This window comes from Onychomys torridus, chromosome 5 (genome assembly GCF_903995425.1).
Source record: "Onychomys torridus chromosome 5, mOncTor1.1, whole genome shotgun sequence".
NCBI lineage: Eukaryota > Metazoa > Chordata > Mammalia > Rodentia > Cricetidae > Onychomys > Onychomys torridus.
The window spans coordinates 51,254,607-51,274,768 of record NC_050447.1 but is presented as its reverse complement, the minus strand read 5'-3'; the positions used below and the strand labels follow the sequence as shown (position 1 = coordinate 51,274,768).

Here is a 20,162-nt window from a genome sequence, read left to right as displayed (position 1 = left end):
GTACACAGAAGAGGGAGTCAGATCTCATTACAGATGGTTGTGAGCTACCATGTGGGTGCTGGGAATTGAACTCAGGACCTTTAGAAGAGCAGTCAGCGCCCTTAACCTCTGAGCCACCTCTCCAGCCCGTGTCCTTTAGCATTTTTAAGCCATTGTTCCTCCACAGAGCATGGATGAATGGCAATTCTGCGACTGAAATTCTAACAAGAAATAGCCCAAACATTACAAAACTAGTAACAACTACTATTAGGCTATATATAAAGGAAAAGAAGAAGAATAATACCTGTAAGTGCAGGTGCCTCCACATGGCACCAGGAACAGGAACCTGAAATATGGGGATTTAAGAAAAAAATTTTAAAGTTTTTTTTTTTTTTTTTTTAAAAAGGAAAAAAGTTAAAGGTGAGGAACTCATGGGAATAGTGTGCACAGAAGTATAAAAGGCAGAAGCATGCACTGGAGGTAAGAAGATGGACAGACAGGAAGTGTCCACGGAGCAGTGTTGGTTTGCAGAAGTTCTGCACACTTGGTTGCTGGAGGGAAGAGTTAAAGTGGGACACTATCAGCTGATGAAATTCCTGGAGTTCATTAGTAACTTCAGCTTCTTTCCCCGAAGAGGGAACTCTGGGTCCCAGAACTTGGTCCCCATTGGGAAGGGCAGTTCAGGGAGGGTTAGATGCAAGAAGACCAGAAAAAATTCCTAGCAATGCTTTTCAGCTTTGGAAAGAAATAAAACCAGTAGTAGATAAACATAATAGTTAAAATTAAAAATGAAAATGGTCAGAAAGAAGCAGAACTAACATGGCAATAGAAGAGAAATTAGAACCTAGGGATATATGATCTAGCTGGGTGGCGGTGGTGGCACATGCCTTTAATCCCAGCCTGGTCTACAGAGAGAGTTCCAGGACAGCCAGGGCTGTTACACAGAGAAACCCTGTCTCAGAAGAAAACAAACAGAAAGATAGGTTATCTAATGTCTCTCTCTGCGAAGAGGTTGAGGGTTTCCTCCCTACTGTGCTGATTTTACTCCCCCACCTACAGCTCCAGTTTCCTCTGCTCCTAAAACCTGTCCATCAAGTGCACTTCTGCTAGCATGGAACTTTTCCCCGCTGCTTTGCCTCCTTTCCTTCTGAGGTTGTTGGGAAGGCTTCTTACCCTCCATAAGAGAATTAACTCCTTTTGAGTCAAGGTCTCCCAGCCAAGAGACTTTGTATTAGCCAAAGAGATGGGAAAGACATGGGAGGATTTTCTCTTTCACAGGTGAGTGAAACGCTCAATCCTAATAACCTAATATAGAAATGATGTGCCCATTTTATTTAAGACTCTTAAGATCTTAAGCAGGCTTGTGCTCAGTATGGACCAACTGCTTCTTCCCCACTGTCTCTCCTTGATTCTATTTCTGGGGAAGCTTTTCTTCCCTCTGACTGGAGGATCTTAGCAAAGGCTTGTCTTGCTGGGAGTGAATATTTACAGTGGAAGACTGATTATTCAGAAAGATGTCAGGACCAAGCTATTAGAAATCAACAAAATAATGTGCCCATAACTTTCAAAATGTTAACAGGAGAAGGCATGTATAGTGACACTCAATAATAGTTCACATATCTGCCTGAGGCTTATGGACAAATCAACACATAAATTATAAGATTCTGGAAAAAAAAAAAGACAAGAACTTTCTAAAATTGGACAGAGGCCTGAAAAGCCATATCAAGATTTTGTTTCTCACAGGGTGGTGGTGGTGCACACCTTTGATCCCAGCACTCAGGAGACAGGGGCAGGTAGACCTCTGTGAATTTGAGGCCAGCCTGGGCTACAGAGTGAGTTCCAAGACTGCCAGGGCTACACAGATTTTGTCTTTTGTTTTTTGCAGGCAGCCAATCGCCTGATGGTTGATAGAGAGGGAGCTGCCTACTGTGGATACCTGAAAGACTCAACCTGTGGAAGGTGGACGAAGAGGTCCCAAAGCATCTGCAGAGGCTATACCGGAAGAAAAGAACAGGGTGACAGAATTGTCAAGCAGTGAAGAACAGAGGCTGCCTACGAACAGTGACTCAGATGAAGAGATCAGGGAAGAGACTTGGTGACATCTTAGGGGAAGGGTGTGATTACAGAACTGCTGCTGTTCATGCTATACTGCCTCTGCTGACTACATCTGTTACTGCTGAGACACACGGGGCGTATGTACCTCCCGGATCCTCCTGCACTTCACTTTGTTAACTGGGAAGAGAATAACATGTCTGTTTATGTCAATGACTCTGAGATTTGGGCGTCCCCCCCTCCCACTGCTAATCATGTTGTTCCCCAAGCAGAGACAGTTATATGATAATTTAAGTATTGATGTTCACACCTTGTATGGTGAATTATTAACCATTCAACATTCAAACTTAGATAAATGACCCTCATCCATTGCTGCACAAAACCTGGAAGAGATTTTTGCTCATTGTTTTTCTGTCTCTAATTGGACTTCCAAACTATGGTCCATAGGAATGTTGCTGGGAAGCGTTTTGCTGGTTATACTGCCTTAAAATTTATTTGCTACTCCATGTCTGCTTTAAAAATTGACTTGTACACCCTAAAATTAAAAAATAAAAAATCAGGAATTGCAGGGAACCATGGAGCTGGCTTAGCCTAGCTACCTTGAGAGGCATTTGTCATAGGTTTTTCAGGTGAGAGCCCATGGCTCCTGGGACACAATGTGCCTTCCAGTTCCTGAGAGACTGAAGCACCCATCCAGGCAGTGAAGTATTCAGGTCGTTTTGTGTTTGTTTCGCTGTATGTTCCCTTAGTAGTCAAGGAAGGATGGAAGCTTGATAGGACAATTGGCCTTAGACATTAATCTTGTGCATCCTGTACAGCTTGCAAACTTCACTGTATCCTGGCAACTACACCAGTATTGATCCTGGCAATTGCCACTCTATTCTGTCTCCGATAAAGGTATAAAAGGTCTGATTGCTCTAACTAAACTAAACTAAAATTGTCATAGCCTCAGTCTCGCTATGGCCCTCCCAACCAGCCTGATTTAGTTCCTTGTGGCCACATCAGGTGACCTTGGCCAAGTAAGCAAGCTTAGGCACTTACCAATAACCAGACCTAGTAGGTGGCTCATACCTATAACTCCAAAGGCTCTCAAGCTCTAGGCCAGCTAAGCTACACAGCAAAACTCTTTAAAGAGGGGGAAAATACTAAGGAGTATAAAAGGAGTTAAAAATCACAACCACAATCAAGAAACGAAAGTGAAAGCAATAACACCCCATGCATTGGACTGAGGAAAACCTTAGAAGACTGACCAGTGCTGCCCGTGATGGCGTAGGAGGACACAGCTTTGAATGAACCCAGTGGAAGCCAGTTTACAGTCTAGGCAAGGTAAGTATGAATGGCCTTGATCTTGCAAATCTGCCTCGATAAAACCAAGGTCCACAGAGGATGTGCAGAGCTCTGAGGACATGTAATGACATACTGCCCACCCAGGGAGAGCAAGAACAGTAAGTAGGGGCTGGAGAGATGGCTCAGGGGTTAAGAGCACTGGCTGTTCTTCCAGAGGTCCGGAGTTCAATTCCCAGCAACCACATGGTGGCTCACAACCATCTGTAATGCGATCTGGTGCCCTCTTCTGGCCTGCAGGGACACATGAAGGCAGAATACTGTATACGTAATAAATAAATCTTTAGAAAAAAAAAAAAGGTAACAGGTGCAGAACAAATTACCCTAACTTACTGGCTCAAATGCACAGGCCACTTATATTGTTCACACATCTTCCAATTTAGATCAGGTCCATGAGGAGAACTGTCTCTACCCACCTCTTATCATCAGTTATGTCAATTTCCAGGATGGGGTTGATGATAAGAGGCTGAGTCTGTCAGAAGATCTGTCCTAAGTCAGTGCTAATGGTGGCAGGGACCTCAGCTAAAGCTGTCAGAACTACATAAGACTTGTATAAGTATTCTATAACTGCTCTAACAAACCACCACAAAATGGGGGGAGGGGTCTTAAAACAATAGAAATGGACCTTTACAACTCTGAAGGCCACAAATCTAAAATCAATGTCATCAGGGCGGCACTTCCCATAAACACACTAGTAGAGGCTCCTTCCTGCCTCCACCAGCTCCTGGAGGCTTTCAGAATTCCTTGGCTTGGAGCTATAGCCCATCTTTAGCTCCATCTTCATAGAGCTTTCTATATATAAAACTCATCTTATAAGAACATCAATATTATTCGTTTAAGGCTCATCCAGACTAATCATTCTAATCCAGACTAACCTCTTAGTTACAAATGGGGGGAAAAAACACATTAGCCCACTACAAGGCCTCCCCATTAGTTTAACAGAGTTTCTGTTTTTTTGCAATGTTAGAGGTTGAACATAGGGCCTTGCACATACTGGGCAACTGCTCTGCCTCTGAACCCAGCTGAAGATCCCAAGCCTCTTCATTTTGATGTTAGCTCCCTCATTATACAGCACTGGGATCCAGGAGTGTCTGGAGACAAGACAGGCATGGAAACCTTATGCTTTGGCCAAGGAAGTTTTAAACAATGTCACCATGAGTTGAAGCAACATCAAAAGGCAACCAGTACCCCTTTGGATTGGTGTGGGCCCACAGCAAAAGCCCAGTGATAGCCAGCAGGATGCCTGAGACCTGCCTACTTAGTTCTACAACTTGAAGACCTTCAAACATGAGGACTTCTACAAGAAATTCCAGTTTAGCTCAGGTCCATGACACCTTCCCTATGCTGGGTTCTTTTTCATCAAACTTGGCCTAGGTTTGGTGACCTGGAGAGATGAGAGATACAGCCTGTCCAGGAAAGGGTCTAACAAAAGATATTGCTTGAATGAAGTTTAGGTCTTAGGATTAAGGAGAAGGTGCCTCACACTTAAGTATCTTGTCCTAAAGGGTGAACACCTTCATCCTACTTCAAATACCCACTAACCGACTTTCTCGGGGACTGGGAAAGGAAGTCTGCAGAGGCAGACTCCCAGGCCAGCCCTGTTTTGTTGTTTTGCTATTTACGTTTATGAACGTTTTGCCTGTACATATAACGTACATCAAATGTGTGCTAGGAGCACAGGCCAGAAGTGGGTGTTGGGAGTTACAGACGGTTGCGAGCTGCCTGCCGTGTGAGTTGCTCTTACCCACTGAGTAATCCCCCACCCCTACCCGTTCTAAATTGCACTTAAATACACATATTTGAGCTTCCTTGGCCCATGATCCCCCAGCCAAGTCGGGCCCCGCCTTGCCGGTATTTGGCTATTCTGCGGGTTGGCTGGAGGAGCCAGAGTCCAGCCTGCTCCTCAACCCGGTGCCGCTCCACTAGTTAGGTCTCAGTGACCTGTATTACACGCCCGCTGTGCACTCCCACTCTCTGGCCCCGAACTAGGTGATTAACGACCTTAGACTAGTTGAAAGACTAGGGACTTGGCTACTGAATTTCAGAGGACCTCGAAAGGTGAGCCGCCAAGGCGGGCCACCCTCGGCTTCGGCCAGGCCACGCCCACACCACCACCCTCCCACTTAGCCGAAAGGGTGGCACCCGATTCCAGCCTCGCCCCCCGACGTCACGTCCAAGGCCAAGGGGCGGGCTTGACTCTCGGCGGAAACGAGAGAGGCTAGACCCAGGCCCAAGCGGAGCTCTCTGGGACTGCTGGGGACTAGCAGGTAGCACCGCCGCCCGCGGGGTCCACAGTATGGTCGGTCAGTGGGAAAGGGGCTCTGGTTGCCAGAGGCTCAGCTGGCGGGAGCGGGTATCCGCTGGAGGAGGGTGCTGTTGATACGAGGGCGCTCAGCAAGCGGGGCTGGAGGTCTCCTGGGGAGGGGAAGCTATAGATACCCTGGTCACCCAGCTGTCGGAGTCCACATCTCCTGGCTGCAGGGGACCTTAGATCCCGAGACTCGCTAAGCTGGCAAGGTCTCTGTTTCCAGGTTGGAGGGGGCCCTGGGTTGCTGGGTGCGGGCTCGGGAGTCGCACAGCCGAGGCGACATGGTCGCTAGTTTGACACCTCGTCCCGCGCTCGGTCAGGATGGGCAGCAGCTCGCTGTCAGAGGACTATCGCCTGTGCCTGGAGCGCGAGCTGCGGCGGGGCCGCGCGGGCGTCTGCGGCGACCCCTCGCTGCGCGCGGTGCTCTGGCAGATTCTGGTGGAGGACTTTGACCTGCACGGGGCGCTACAGGACGACGCGCTGGCGCTGTTCACTGACGGCCTGTGGGGCCGTGCTGACCTGGCGCCTGCCCTACACGATCTGGCCCGTGCCTTCGAACTCCTGGAGCTAGCCGCTGTGCACCTGTACCTGCTGCCCTGGAGAAAGGAGTTCACCACCATTAAGGTATGGTTTGGTGATGTTCCTCCGCTCCCTTCCTTGTCCAGGCTGTTGGGGGCTGCCGGTCCTCTTGTGGGGAGAGTTCCGTGTTTTAAGGGTCGTGGGCGTGTTGGGCTGCATGCCTACCAGGGAGTCATTCACCTAAAACTTACATTGCTGTCCTCAAAGTAGTCTCACTGCCCTAGCTGCTATGGGAATCCTAGGATAGACGTGGGTGGCAGGGTGAGGGAGGTACTTGATGTCCTATGGTCATCCTTACCCCCCCACCCCCCCCGGATATGGACTGATCCCATCTGTAGAAGGAGGCCTCTAAGACTAGCAAGAAAACAGTAGGTCGGGGACTGGCGCACAGACCTTGTTCCTGCCTGGGTCTAGGGTCTAGGTTGGGCAGCTAGGTCCAGGGCTGGCCTGGTCCTTCGGTTAGCTGACGGACCACCGAGAGGGGGCAGGGCCGCTCTGAGCTAATTTTGAGTGGGAAGGCAATGACGTCAGTGAGCACGTGGGCGAGGTAAACCTCCACTGGTTGTCATGGCAGCGTCTCCCCCTCCACACCCCTTTCTCTCCCCAACCCACCAGCCGGCTGCTCCACGGGGACACTTGAGATCCAGGACTTTCATTCATCCTTCCAGGCTGCAGGCCCGCCCACCAGCCCCAGAGGACAAAGGCAGACAAGCTTCGTCTTGAAATAGGCTAGTTCTGGGATAGTGCTGGGATGGAGCTTGTGCGGGTAGTCTCCTAGTTAGGGTTTTAGGTGAGTTACCTACTCCCTTTATGCCCTTTCCTCCTAAGAGGCCATGAGATCAGTCAAGGTGCAAAGCCCTAGGAAGGGTGCTGTGGCCAGTGTCTATTGTCCATGACCTCTTCCTAAAGGTTCTATGCAGGGAAGCGCTCTGAGGATGCCTAGAGCTGTAGACTTTCTTTCCCATTTGGGAAAGACTCAAAATTACCCCGATGCTTCGACTCCACATGTAGCTTTGATCTAGAAAGCACACTCCCATCTGTTAGTGCGGTCTTCTCAGCTAGCTGCACGTTAGACTCTGGAATACTCCACAGCAAGGTCTGATAGTTATAGCTCTCCAGGATTCATGGGTGGGGGTGGTGACAGAAACAAAGGGCAGAACAGACTTTAAAAGGCTACCCGGGCCAGGCAGTGGTGGCGCACGCCTTTAATTCCAGCACTTGGGAGGCAGGAGGATCTCTGTGAGTTCGAGGCCAGCCTGGTCTACAAAGCGAGTTGCAGGAAATGTGGGGAAAAAAAAAGCTATCTGACAACTGGGTGCGGTGGAATATTCCTGTAGGCTGAGGCAGAACATTGAGTTTAGGGTCAAGCTGTTTCAAAATAAAAGACCTAAAGAGCCGGGCGGTGATGGGGCATGCCTTTAATCCTGGCACCCGGGAGGCAGAGGCAGGTGATTCTCCAAGTTCCAGACCAGCCTGGTCTACAGAACAAGTTCCAGGACAGTCAGGGCTACACAGTGGGGGCCCTAAAGGGCTGAGGGATATGGCTCAGTGGCACAGTGCTTGTTTAGCATAGATAAGGCTTTAGGTTCTCCCCTAGGGGTAAAAAGATCCAGGCTCACTCCAGACAGATGAAAACAATCTCTGGGGTGAACACAACTTCAGAAATGGACCTAGGTCAAGGCAATAGGCTTGTCCACATAGGCTGCGCCCAAGAACCTCCATGGAAGAGCATTCCTGACCAGGACCCTTCCTTGCAGACCTTCTCAGGGGGCTATGTGCATGTGCTGAAGGGCGTACTCTCTGAGGAGCTCCTGACCCGAAGCTTCCAGAAGATGGGCTACGTGCGCAGGGACAACCACCGCCTAATGGTGACCACCCCACCCCCTGCCTGCCAGCTGATTCAGGTGGCCCTAGGCTGCTTTGCTCTTCGGCTGGAGTGTGAGATCCTAAGTGAGGTGCTGACCCAGCTGGGCACAAGTGTGCTGCCAGCTGAGGAGCTGCTCCGAGCACGACGGGCTAGTGGGGATGTTGCCTCCTGTGTGGCCTGGCTGCAACAGAGACTGGCCCAGGACGAGGAGCCACCACCCTTGCCCCCCCGGGGCACACCTGCTGCTTATGGGCCCCCCGTGGACCTGTATCAGGACCTGCAGGAGGATGAGAGCTCAGAGGCCAGTCTATATGGTGAGCCCTCTCCAGGGCTGGACTCACCCCCTGTGGAACTGGCATATAGGCCACCACTCTGGGAGCAGAGTGCCAAACTATGGGGTTCTGGGGGCCAGCCCTGGGAACCCCCAGCTGATGATCTACATCGAGCCAGCAGCCCACCATATGGGGCTCTGGAAGAGGAGCTGGAGCCAGAACCCTCTGCTTTCTCCTTCCTCTCTCTGCGCCGTGAGCTGAGTCGGTCAGGGGACTTAGCTACCCCTGAAGCCCCTGGGAGCTCTGGGCAGGCCAGTCCCCGTCACAGGCAGGCAGAAGGAACACCAGCCTCAGGCTATGGGCCTGTTGTGGAGCCTCTGGGCTACCAGGCACACAGCTGCTTGAGCCCTGGTAACCTGCCCACCCTCTGCTGTGACACTTGCCACCAGTTACACGCTACCCACTGCACTGCCCTATCAGCCTGCCGCCCAAGTCATTCCCTGCGCATACTTCTTGGTGACAACCAGAGACGCCTGTGGGCTGCAACAAGCACAGGTGGATACCCTGATCTATGACAGTCCTGGAGCCCATCCCTAGGCCCAGTGGACCCCCAAGACAAGAGTCTGGGGAGACAGTTTCCATGGTGCTTCTTTTGGGAAAGGGCCTAGGCCACTGGCTGCCTGGCCCTCCTATTCCCCAGGGGAGTCCAGAACCTACAGTGGGAAGAGGGAGGGCCTTCATGGAGTGCTCTCGCCTGGGCTCCCGCCCTCCTCCCTGACAGGCCCATGTCTCAGTCCTGTCTACAGCAGGCCCCATGATGGATCAACAAGGTCCTTCCCTCATGTCCCTCCCATCTTTATGCTCAGATGTGTTGGGTAAAGAAGTCCAGGTTGTCCATGGTACAGTACCCAAACTCACTCCAGGAAGGACCCCACCCTTTGAGCTGTCTGAAGCTCCCTACCTGCTCCCTGCAGTCATGGTTCAGGCTATGTCCCTCTCTCCATGTGCCGAGAGATCTTCACCCAGGGGCTTGCTCAAGAGCCTGCAGGCACCTGGACTAGATTTGGGACCACGTGAGAGGGTCTGACAGAGCCCAGCCCACTTAACTGTGGAGCACCTTGCTAACCCCTGCTGCTAGTAAGGAACCCTGCCAAAAACAGGCAGAGAGAGGAGCTGTTAGCCCTGAAATCCTGAAGAAATGGTTCTCAACAACCAGCTGCCTACCAGCCAAAGAGGGGGTGAGCATATACAGGTCACCCCTTGGGCTACTGCCAAAAAGCAGCTCACTGCCCCATGTAACTCCTTGAAGGCACACAGATAATCAGGAAGATCAGAGTTACACCCTCTTTTCCCTTGGGGTAGCCCAGGGCCCCTAAACCAGTAATCCACAGGCTAGTGATTATGAAGGCCTGGGTTTTCATCAACCACATGGAGGCCCAGGTACAGCGATTGCTGGCCTGCAACACTTCCTTTCCTGGTACCCCCTTGGCCATGCCTGTTCCTTTCCCCGCTCCCAGCCCCTCAAAAGACACTGTCCATGTTGCATGGATCAAAACCCCAGAGAATATTAAAGGATTGTGAAACTGTCTACTGGAAAGGCTTTTTATCTCTCCACCCCTGGAAAAGGAGCACACCAATTCTTTCCCTGGGTATCAGTGCCAACCATATCTGCCAAGGGCTCTCATTCTGATAGTCTTTAAAAGCATCCTATCATGGCCCCAACCAACACTTCCTCCCTCCCTCCCACCTGAAGCCCACCATCCCTGCCCAGGGTCACTACAGCCTGTCTGTCCCGGGCAGCTCCTAGTGACTGTGCAGGAACAGCACGGTCTCCTGGGCCTGCTCACTCCAGGCTCATGCCTAGCTCCAGTTCCAGCACTACACTGATGTGGACCTTTAGGGCTCTCAGCACTAGCCCTGCCTCCCCAGAAGCACAGCTTCACTGTCAGACAAGGCTGCCAGGAGTAGCTGCCCACCAGATGGCGCTACAGCAGTCCAGTCTAAGCTGTGTGTCCCCACTCAGCAACATCCCTGTCCATAATCTACTTGCATCTGGGCACAGAGGGTAGCAGGGAGGAGTCATCTGAAGATGTTAGCTGGAGGGGCCAAAGGCGTCTTGGCCTGGAGGGCCCTCCCAGTCCGCCGACTGATCCATGAGGATGTGTAGGGATGGGCTGGTCCACCATCAGGGCTTGCATCGTTTGCTCTGCCCCTCGGTGGCAGCTGGGGCAGCACGCTTATTGCGGTGGTGGGGGAAGGTGGGCATGAGTTCCGGTTCGCAGGCTGCAGGAGAAGGAGAGTTTCAGTGCTGGCTTGGAGAAGGGGTTCCTAGTGGGGCATGCTCCAGGTCTAGATGGGACTCCTTACTTCAGCTAGCCCTGACCCTCATCTGCTCCCTTCCTTCTCCCCTGTGGAGTCTGCCCACATTCCACCCACACAAACCTGCATTGGGAACCCACCCAATATGGACAAACAGGGCTTTCTGTCAAGCCCCCAAAGAGGAGAACCCAAGGAGATCTGCAGAACTCACGTAGGGGCTTCTCTTTGAAGTAGGAGCTCTCCAGACAGTCCCCCGCGGTTGCCCTGGAGAATGACAGTGACCTTTGGCTTCAAAGAGGCCTATTTCACTCAAAGCACAGCCAGGCTCAACAGCTCAATTCAACCTCCAACAAATGGGGGCTGGAGGCCTAGGGACTGACAGGCAGCTCAGAACGGACACCTGGCACTTATGGGAAGGCATCTGCAGTCTGTGTTATGAGAAACCATCCATAAAAGGTTTGTTGAATTGAGATGGCTCAGTGCTGGAGTGATTGCCTAGCATGTACAAGGCCAGAGTTTCCCATACCCCACACCACAAAAAGGAAATGAAGGCTCTAGGTTTAAAGTTGTCCTACCCTGGAGTCAGGGCCCTTTCCTCCTGAGGGGAATGGCCCATGGAGCTGCCTATAGGAAGGGTCTGTACCTTTTCTTAGGGTCATACATGAAGAGGAAATTGAGCAGACGAAGTCCGGCCTCTGAGAGCCATGGGAACTTGTGCTTGAGATTGTTGTAGGGCTGTTTCCTCAAGCTGTACTGGCCAGCCAGCGGCAGCTTGGAAAAACCCTGTAAGAGACAGGGGCTAGAGCTACAGGGGCACCAGGCATAGACGGGGACTGGGGGTGGTCCATAATACCCACCGGCCAGATATTCTCACTCGGTGTCCCCAGCAGCTGTACAATCAAGTCAATCTGGTGGATCTCGGAAGTGCCAGGGAGAAGGGGTTTATGGGCCAGCAGCTCTGCCAGGATGCAGCCAACAGCCCTGCAGAAGCAGCCAATCTCTGCTTAGCCCCATGCCAACGTACTCATGAAGAAGCAGGCAAGTGGCCGTAAGGCTCTCCCACCAGGTCTGCAAATGCTGCCTTGGGAGAACCTCAGTGCCAGAGGCCAGTGAGCACTCCAGCTATGTTCTCATGCTTCCCCTTAGGTTCCAAGGTCAGCTCACCACCACAGCACCAATCCTGCTCCCCCTGTCCCTGGGCTGACCTCCAGGGCCAGGTCACTTGAGGCCCCAGGAGCAGAAACCACTCCTACCACATGTCAATGCTGGTAGTCTGGGTAGTAGTTCCAAGCAGCAGCTCTGGGGCTCGGTACCTGCAGACAAAGGCCTCAATTTACCTCTGGTCAGCTCTTCTTCAGCCTGAGCTCCCTCTGGATCCCCAGTGGCCTGAGCAACAGGGTCACTACTCAGGCCTGGGGTACTCTCTACCCTAAGCCTGAGAGAGCCCCCATGTCTAAATTACAGGAACCAAGGGAATCATTAGCTTGCTTTCAGGTGGAGGTTGAAAGACATGCAGCTGGCCAAGGGGCAGTGGCGCACGCCTTTAATCCCAGCACTTGGGAGGCAGAGGCAGGGGATCTCTGTGAGTTCGAGGCCACTCTGGTCTACAAAGGAAGTTCCAGGACAGTCAGGACTGTTACACAGAGAACTCTGTCTCAAAAACAAAAGCAAAAACAACAAAGACATGCAACTAAGGCCATATAAGGATCCAGATAAGAATGTGAGGGATGGGATATCAATGTCCTGCCCTTTGCCACAGACTCATTCTGCCCTAAAAACAATGCAGAAAGCTACCCTTCTCTTCCTGAGACAGAGCGAGGCTGTTCATACCTATTTCAGTGCAGTACAGCATTTCTTTCTTTGGGTTTTTTGTTGTTTTTGTTTTTCAAGACAGGGTTTCTCTACGTAGCCCTGGCTGTCCTGGAACTCACTTTGTAGACCAGGCTGGCCTCAACTCAGAGATCTGTCTGCCTCTGCCTCCCCAGTGCTGGAATTAAAGGTGTGTCAGGCCCTTTTGCAGCATCTGTCTCAAATGCAAAGGGCCCTGTGAAAGGCATACCCATTCCTATGGGCTACCACAATTCTAAGGAACTCACCAGAGGGTAACAACCTTAGGAGTCATTGGCTTTACTGGAACACCATAGGCCCGAGCCAGGCCAAAATCCGCTGTAGAAGGAGAGAGTAGACAGAAAATATCCCTCAATGAGAACAGACAAGCTGCTATCTGGAAAGAACTGGACTAATATGGCCTGGGGCTAGGAAGACAGACATGTCATCTTTGGCTTTCAAGGCTACACTGACATCCCCTACCCCTAAGGGCATGCTCAAAGCAACCCACCCCCACATATGTGGGTCAGCACCCAGCACCCACCTGTCTTTACACAGCCCTTATCTGTCATGAGCAAGTTGGACACCTTCAGGTCCCTGGGTCAGAAAGAAAGCATTGGAGTTCCAAAGGGCAACCAGGCTGTCACGACAGCCCAACACTTTCCTGGCATTTAACTGAGGTCTTCTAAAATCAAGAGGGCAGGTAGTAGTACGGAACTGGCTGCTGGGAAGCCAGCAATCTCAGTAACTGAGCAAGAAGTAGAGGCCAGGTCTCCAACCCTGCTCCATGTGATGTTCTAGCAGCCCCAGCACAAAGGTCAAACAGATGGGCTCCAAGCCTCACAGTCCTCTCTACTAATGGCCACCTCCTGGCCTAAGACTCATTGGAGGTAGGCGCTCTCTCTCTCTCTACTGAAGGCTTCTGGCTGCTGTTCTCTCATCTACCCACCCACCTCCTACTTCCCAGAAATATGAGGGCTTCTCAGGCTTGTTTGATCCAATATCCTTGCCTGGGAGCAGTCAGAGAATTTCTATTGGGTGTTTGCTCCTCTCCTGAAGATATTCAGAATGAGGCACTGTGGGAAGCCAAAACTATTCCTGGCCCTCTCCCTACCTCCCACTCCTCAGACACCCCCAACACATCTTCCTCCTGGTTGTCCCTGCCCACCTGTGGATGATGAAGTTCCTGTGCAGGTACTGAAGGCCACGAAGCACCTGTAGCATGATGCATTTAACCTAGGAGGAGGTTCAGAAGCACAGGCTAAAGAGCTTTGACCCATTGCCTGGCAGTTACCAGCAGCCTCAGGAATGTGGCTGTTGCTATGCCCTGCATAGCTAAGACAGTACCGCAATGGACTGATTTGTTTATTGTATATATATGAGCATGTGGTACACATCTTTGTATATATGTGGGTGCACAATATATGTGTGGGTGTGTGTGAAGATAAGAAGCTGACATCAAGTGTCTTCATCAATTGCTTTCTACCTTACATATTGCGGCAGCATCTCTCATTTGAACCCAGGATTGCCTAGAAATCCTGTCTCTACTACCTCCCTTATACAGGGACTAGAGTCAAGCTACCATACTCACCTAACATTTATATGGGTGTTAAGGAGCCGAACTCTGGCCTTATGTGCTGTGAGCCACAGGAATAGGAAGTAGGGATTCGGCTGGCAATGGCAAAGGCTAATACCTGGAAGGCGCATTGGTGACACTGGCTTTTGAATGTTAGCTGTTTCCTGCAGTGAATCTCTGGTGTGCTACTGTAGCTTTCCCATCTGATTCTTTTCTAAGAACTTCTAACAGTGTGGTTGATCATTCATTGGGCCCAATTTCCCGGATACTATTGGGGTATTTTGGATAACATTTCTGTAATTATCTCCATTAGCAAGGATCCAGCCAGGGCCATCTCCAGACAAAAGCATTTTATCTGAGATACTCTCAAACATCCAAGGACAGACTGCAGGTAGATAAGCATTCAGACCACCTGCTAGTCTCCTAAAATATATCTTACTGAGACAACCACCAAAGCCAGGTGGATGTTAGGTACAAAGCTTTGTTTCTTGTGCAAATTAAGCTTAAACCCTCCTGTATCAATCCCTCCCCTTCTGGGTTGTAATAGAAACTCTGACAGTCACTGCCTGATGAAATAAATACTGATATCTGCCTTTCTGACCCTGAAAAAATTCAAGCCTTGTGACCCTGCTTTGGCCAGAGACTTGCTGATTGTATGGGTATATAACTGGAAACCTCAGAGACTGGGGGACGAACATGGGAGAAGACAGACAGAGCTAAGAGAAAACAGCAGAAAAATGTAGAGAGAATCAGGCAAGAAAGAACTAAGTATGAGAACAGAAAAGAAGCTGTGTAGAGAGAGAACTGACTCAGAAGAATAAAGTGAATGGACTAAAGAGTTTCGTGTCCGCAGATTCATTTGATATTCTTAAGATTAGATGCTTTTGAATATTTGAATATTGCTAGATTCTTGCATAGACCCTGGGGAAAAGACCCGAATAGTCTTTGATACTCACACTTGTATGCACACATGCACTTTACCCTCTGAGCCATTTCTCCAGTCCCCCTTTCTTTCCCAGTAGCCTGATACATGGACTGAGAAGACCTGGGGCCAACTCCCAACTCCCAGGTCAGGGTCCCCAAGCTCCCACAGTACCCCACAGGTAATAATTCAACTCATTAAGGCCCTAGAAAAAGGCTCTGAAAAAGGCAGTGGGTAACACCATACATTTCCAGCCATCACGTTCAATACAGCTGCCCATCAACCAGGTGAAGCACCTCCCTGACACACCTGGGCCTCAGAGAAGGGTGTTGGCATATTTTCCAACAGGCTGGCCAGATCTTGTTCACAGTAACCCATCACCAGGAAGATGCTAGAAGGAAAAAAGAGAAAACACAGGCCACCTTCTATTTTCTCCCCAGTAGGTAAAGAGGTCTGTACGGGCTGGAGAAAGGTTAACCCCGGGAGAGGGGCCCTTTTGGTAGGATAGCCTCAGGTAACCACACACCTCTCCAGGTGGTTGCCCACAACCACCTCCTTCAGTTCCACAATGTTTGGATGGCGGAGACGCAAGAGCAATGTGATCTCACGCAGGCTGCTGATGGGGATGCCTGTAAGCAAAGGGGTCAGTGAACTCTACTCCACTACCCCTGGACCCATAAACACTGTCCCCTCATCAGGGAAATTAGTGATACCAACAGCGCTCTTATTTCAGCATTCATTAGGGATGCCAGGCGAGTGGGCGGGGTGCTGGTGTATGACGGTGAACTCACCAGAGGATAGAGGCAAAAAGGTTTGGAGAGAATGTACAGTTTCACAGTTAGCCAAGTAGGGAAAGTCTGGCAGGGCTCAGGGAGCTCAAGCTCAGGCTGCAGTGACGGGCTGGGTCAGCCCCTTAACCACTACACACACACCCTCAGAAGCAGTCCTGAGAAACTGAGGAAACTTGTGTTTTCCTACCTCTCCTGCTTTGATGCCCCAGGCAGGGTGGTCCTGCACCCTGTTCCCAGCTCACCATCTTTTTCTTTGTCCATCCGCACCTTCTTCAGGGCAACAATCTCATCTGTCTGGGTATCCCGGGCCCGATCTGAAATAGAAGCACAGATGTGTGACAGAGTCTACCTCAGACTGTCACAGCCCCATCTTGCCACACAGAGCCTCTTTTATGAGTTTCTTGGGTTTTTCCTCTCTGACAACCTAATACCCAGCAACACCCAGTCCTTCTTTCATTTGATTTGAGCTTGGGGATCCTCACTGGAGCTGGGCTGGGAGCTTCCAGTACTGCGCTGAGCTGGACCCTGGCCACCAGCAGCTCATGTGGTAAGGAGCCCTCCTTAAACATCCTCTTCATACATGCCCACTGCTTTGTGTTCACTCATGCTCCGCTCTAATAGCAAGTAAAGTACTCTATGGGGGGGGGGGGGTTGTTTTATAGGATAGAGGCTTACAGAACATTTTGTTTACTTATGAAACTTCCAAATACTTGGCAAAATGAGTCACACCCACGGAGCTCCAAGGAGCCTTTAGAAGTGGTCCATTTTATTGATCAGTTATCTCCACTCCACAGTTACATATTTGAATTGCTGAGATCAGCAACCTGATGCATACGTTTACCCAGTCATGGTGTAAATTCTGTGGAAATCACACCAGGAACTAAAGTTTGGGAGCAAGCTGTAGCCTGGTTTGGAGTACAGAGGATGAGCCTTCCATTCCCAACCCAGCTGTAGCTACAAGGCTCCTGCCCTGACCACTCACACACGATGCCATAGGTGCCCTCGCCAATTCGGTTCAGCTTCTCAAACTCCTTAACGCTCCGGCATCTTCCAAGCTGAAAGACAGAAGAGTAGCCAGTGTGGGGACATGGAAGCTAACAGCACAAGTGACAGTGGATCTCACCCACATCTGGCACTGAGAAGCTTGCTTACATCTTGCTCACCAAACAGAAAAGCAACCACATACTTGGAATTTCCTGATGAGCAGAGGGGAAGAACGACACTAGAGCCACTTTGAAGTACCTAACTCCTCCCTCCAATTCGGTGTTCCAGATGTCTGCTGTCTAGTAACAAGTGGCCATGTAAACAAACACCTCTGTGGAGAAGGGTCCTGCCTCCAACATGTGGTCACAACTTTTTTTTTTTTTTTTTAATATTTTATGTATGAGTGCTCTGCATGCCAGAAGAGGGCGCCAGATCCTATTATAGATGGCTATGAGCCACCATGTGGTTGCTGGGAATTGAACTCAGAACCTCTGGAAGAGCAGCCAGTGCTCTTAACCACTGGAGCCACCTCTCCAGCACCAGGTCACAACTTCTTACATGTGAGGAAACCTATCTAGGGGTATCTTTTGTGAGATTTGAGAAGGGACTTCCAGATCAATGGAAGCTAGCAGGTCCACTTCCTTTTGCAGACTGGGATGAAGATGAGGGTCAGGTGGAGCAACAGAACAGAATTGGTAGCCTCTAGAATTTTAGGGGTCAGAGAAATAGCTTGCTCGTTGAGCCACAGTATTCTGGGGTCTTACTGGGGATTCTGTAACCTAATACATCTTCAGTGCAGTGCCTTTGCAGGTGGATTAAATAAGCACTTCTTAGATACCGAGGGACCTCAGCAATGTTAGGATTCTATTATGGCAGTTCCCAGCTGGCTTTGCTTGTCTGTCTGTCTCTCTCTCTTCTCTCTCAGTTTTTTTTCGAGACAGGGTTTCTTTGTGTAGTCCTGGCTGTCCTGGAACTCCCTCTGTAGCCCAGGCTGGCCTCAAACTCACAGAGATCTGCTTGCTTCAGCCTCCCCCAAGTGCTGGGATTAATGGCGTGCGCCGCCGCCGCCTGGGTGGTGGTTGCTGGGAATTGAACTCAGAAACTCTGAAAGAACCTCTGAGCCACCTCTCCAGCCCCCATGATCCACTCTTTAACCTAGCTTCTCACACTCTCCCCTTAGGCTTCTTGTTTACTCTGGCCTCCCCTTCACCATGACTCTGTGCCTGCCACCGGAGTCTGGCCTGCCATTCCTTGTCAGATCTGTTCAAATTCTGGATACATTTCCTGGTCCAAAACAAATGTCAACTCTTCCACATATCTCTTACAGACTATACTTCTTTTCTTCAAAATCTCCATTTTTTTTTTTTTTATCTTTACTTGTTTTTTAGGTCTCACTCTGTAGCCCAGGCTGCCCTCCAACTTGGGGTGACCATTCTGCCTCAGCCTCCTGAATACTGGGGTTACAAGTATAGGCCATCACGCACACTTGACATTTTTGTCTTGAGGAGCCAACTATTGTACACTATTGTGCTGCTCCCCTTTAAGGGCGGATTTTGCTACCTCAGCTTCCAGCAGTGCTCTGAAGCTCCCGGTTTGTAAACTGAGGCTAACCATACACAAGAAGTGTGGCTTATAACATACGCATATGTGGGCTGCTGCAAACCCCTTTCCAGCAACCGCCTACTTGAGCACAAGTCAGCGCCCCTAAGGTTCACCTTCCCCATCACACAAAAGGGACAATTACAAGAATGTGGGTAAAGCAGATCGGTCAGCAAGGTGACGACAGCTGTAGGTGCCACCGGGAACGTCCCATTCTTCAACTCCACGCGCCACCCCGCCGCCTCACCCCAGGTCGCCCCGAGTGCCCCGCGCCCACAGCCGCTTGGCTGCGGATTTCTGTACACGCCGCAGCAAACTCTGGGACTGACATATCCCTCTGATGCCGGAGCCTCAAACTTGAACGCGACAATGAGAGCCCCAGAGCGCTTGAGTCTGGCCCAGCCACAGCGCCGCCCACGTGGCACCCCGTCGCACCCTGTGTTCTGGAGGCACAGTGAAGAAACCCTCCTTACGGATACACTTCAGTCGAATCTGATCTGACTCTAGGTCCACCTCCGCCATGCCGACGCCTGTGCAGTCCCGCCACCTACTTCCAGCGCGCAGGCGTAAACCGACCCTCAGCGAAGGCGCACAACGTACTTCCGGTTTGGTTTGTTCTCGTGCCCTGGAGGGTCGCCACTCCGGAGCTGCTCATTCGCCGAGGTTTCGGTCCCTTTTCAGCGTTAGGTGCAGGCACAACCCCACAAAGTTGCTCTAAGTACCATCCCTGGCTAAACCTGCAGAGGACTCTGGTTCTGATCAGCTAGAAGAAAATGCTTCCTTTTCCTATCTCCCATTTAAGTGAGACCAATTCCAGCACATCAGCAATGCTTTCTACTCTTCAAGGACACTACTGCAAAAGAACAGTCCTTTTTGATAGTGGTTGGGTACATTCTCCGAAAACTGGCTCTGTGGGAACCCAGTCATTCCTGAGGCCAACCTTTTCCCATCACTAGTCAAGGACAAGACAGAAGCCTTGTACAAAAAGGGTGTACTTAGTACACAAGGAAATAAAGAGATGCTTTCCTGTTCTTCCTTTCTACACATTTGTCTTCCTGGTTTGGGAGACCGCTGGGAAGGAATTAATGCACTGGCCACTGGAGGGCAACTCTAGCCCAGGAGGTTCTGTGAGGCTGCACTCAGCTCTTGAGCTGTGTAATGGAACTCAGAACATTATTTGTCTCTAATCCTTTGTGGAAGGTTTATATAGATTAGGAAAGTGAATGTTCGGGCTTCTAAGTGCCCAGAACCCAGGGCTATGTGCGCACTATACTTAGGTCAATGCTGTAGTTGGTGTTTGGACATGGTAGCATAGGCCTATAATCCCTGTAATCTGACCACTCTGTAGGCTGAGGCCAGAGATACCGAGTTCCAAGCCAGAACAGGATACATAGCCTGGCTATCTCAAAACAAAAGAAGGCTTCCAGCAGTAAGTCTCTAACATAGTTTTTCTTTCCGAGACAGGGTTTCTCCGTGTAGCTTTGAGCCTTTCCTGGATCTTGCTCTGTAGCCCAGGTTGGCCTCGAACTCACAGAGATCCACCTGCCTCTGCCTCCCCAGTGCTGGGATTAAAGGCGTGTGCCACCACCACCCAGCTCTAATGTAATTTTTTTAAATGTAATTAGGCCGGGCGTTGGTGGTGCACGCCTTTAATCCCAGCACTCGGGAAGCAGAGCCAGGCAGATGTCTGTGAGTTCGAGGCCAGCCTGGGCTACAGAGTGAGTTCCAGGAAAGGCGCAAAGC

At 50.6% G+C, this 20,162-nt stretch overlaps 2 protein-coding genes across 4 annotated transcripts; one reads left to right on the top strand and one right to left on the bottom strand.

Moving 5' to 3' along the window:
• Positions 1-5,547: 5,547 nt before the first annotated feature.
• Spata2l (spermatogenesis associated 2 like) lies at positions 5,548-9,989 on the top strand. 2 transcript variants are annotated; one of them, XM_036187505.1, is made up of 3 exons: positions 5,548-5,642; positions 6,004-6,307; positions 8,020-9,989. In XM_036187505.1, exons 2-3 carry the CDS (start codon positions 6,005-6,007, stop codon positions 8,974-8,976), a joined length of 1,260 nt encoding a protein of 419 aa, XP_036043398.1. In that variant the 5' UTR covers positions 5,548-5,642; position 6,004; the 3' UTR covers positions 8,977-9,989. The 2 variants fall into 2 exon arrangements, with proteins under 2 accessions (XP_036043398.1, XP_036043396.1); XM_036187503.1 differs by having other exon boundaries at positions 5,907-6,307.
• Positions 7,769-18,989, bottom strand: Cdk10 (cyclin dependent kinase 10). Of its 2 annotated transcripts, none has more exons than XM_036187507.1 (13): positions 18,893-18,989; positions 16,819-16,891; positions 16,079-16,150; positions 15,572-15,674; positions 15,355-15,436; positions 13,716-13,783; positions 13,092-13,144; positions 12,817-12,886; positions 11,974-12,033; positions 11,578-11,701; positions 11,364-11,503; positions 10,932-10,984; positions 7,769-10,684 (listed from the first exon to the last, which is right to left on the bottom strand). In XM_036187507.1, exons 3-13 carry the CDS (start codon positions 16,095-16,097, stop codon positions 10,587-10,589), a joined length of 870 nt encoding a protein of 289 aa, XP_036043400.1. In that variant the 5' UTR covers positions 16,098-16,150; positions 16,819-16,891; positions 18,893-18,989; the 3' UTR covers positions 7,769-10,586. The 2 variants fall into 2 exon arrangements, with proteins under 2 accessions (XP_036043400.1, XP_036043399.1); XM_036187506.1 differs by having other exon boundaries at positions 18,855-18,983.
• Between the last annotated feature and the right edge of the window lie 1,173 nt (positions 18,990-20,162).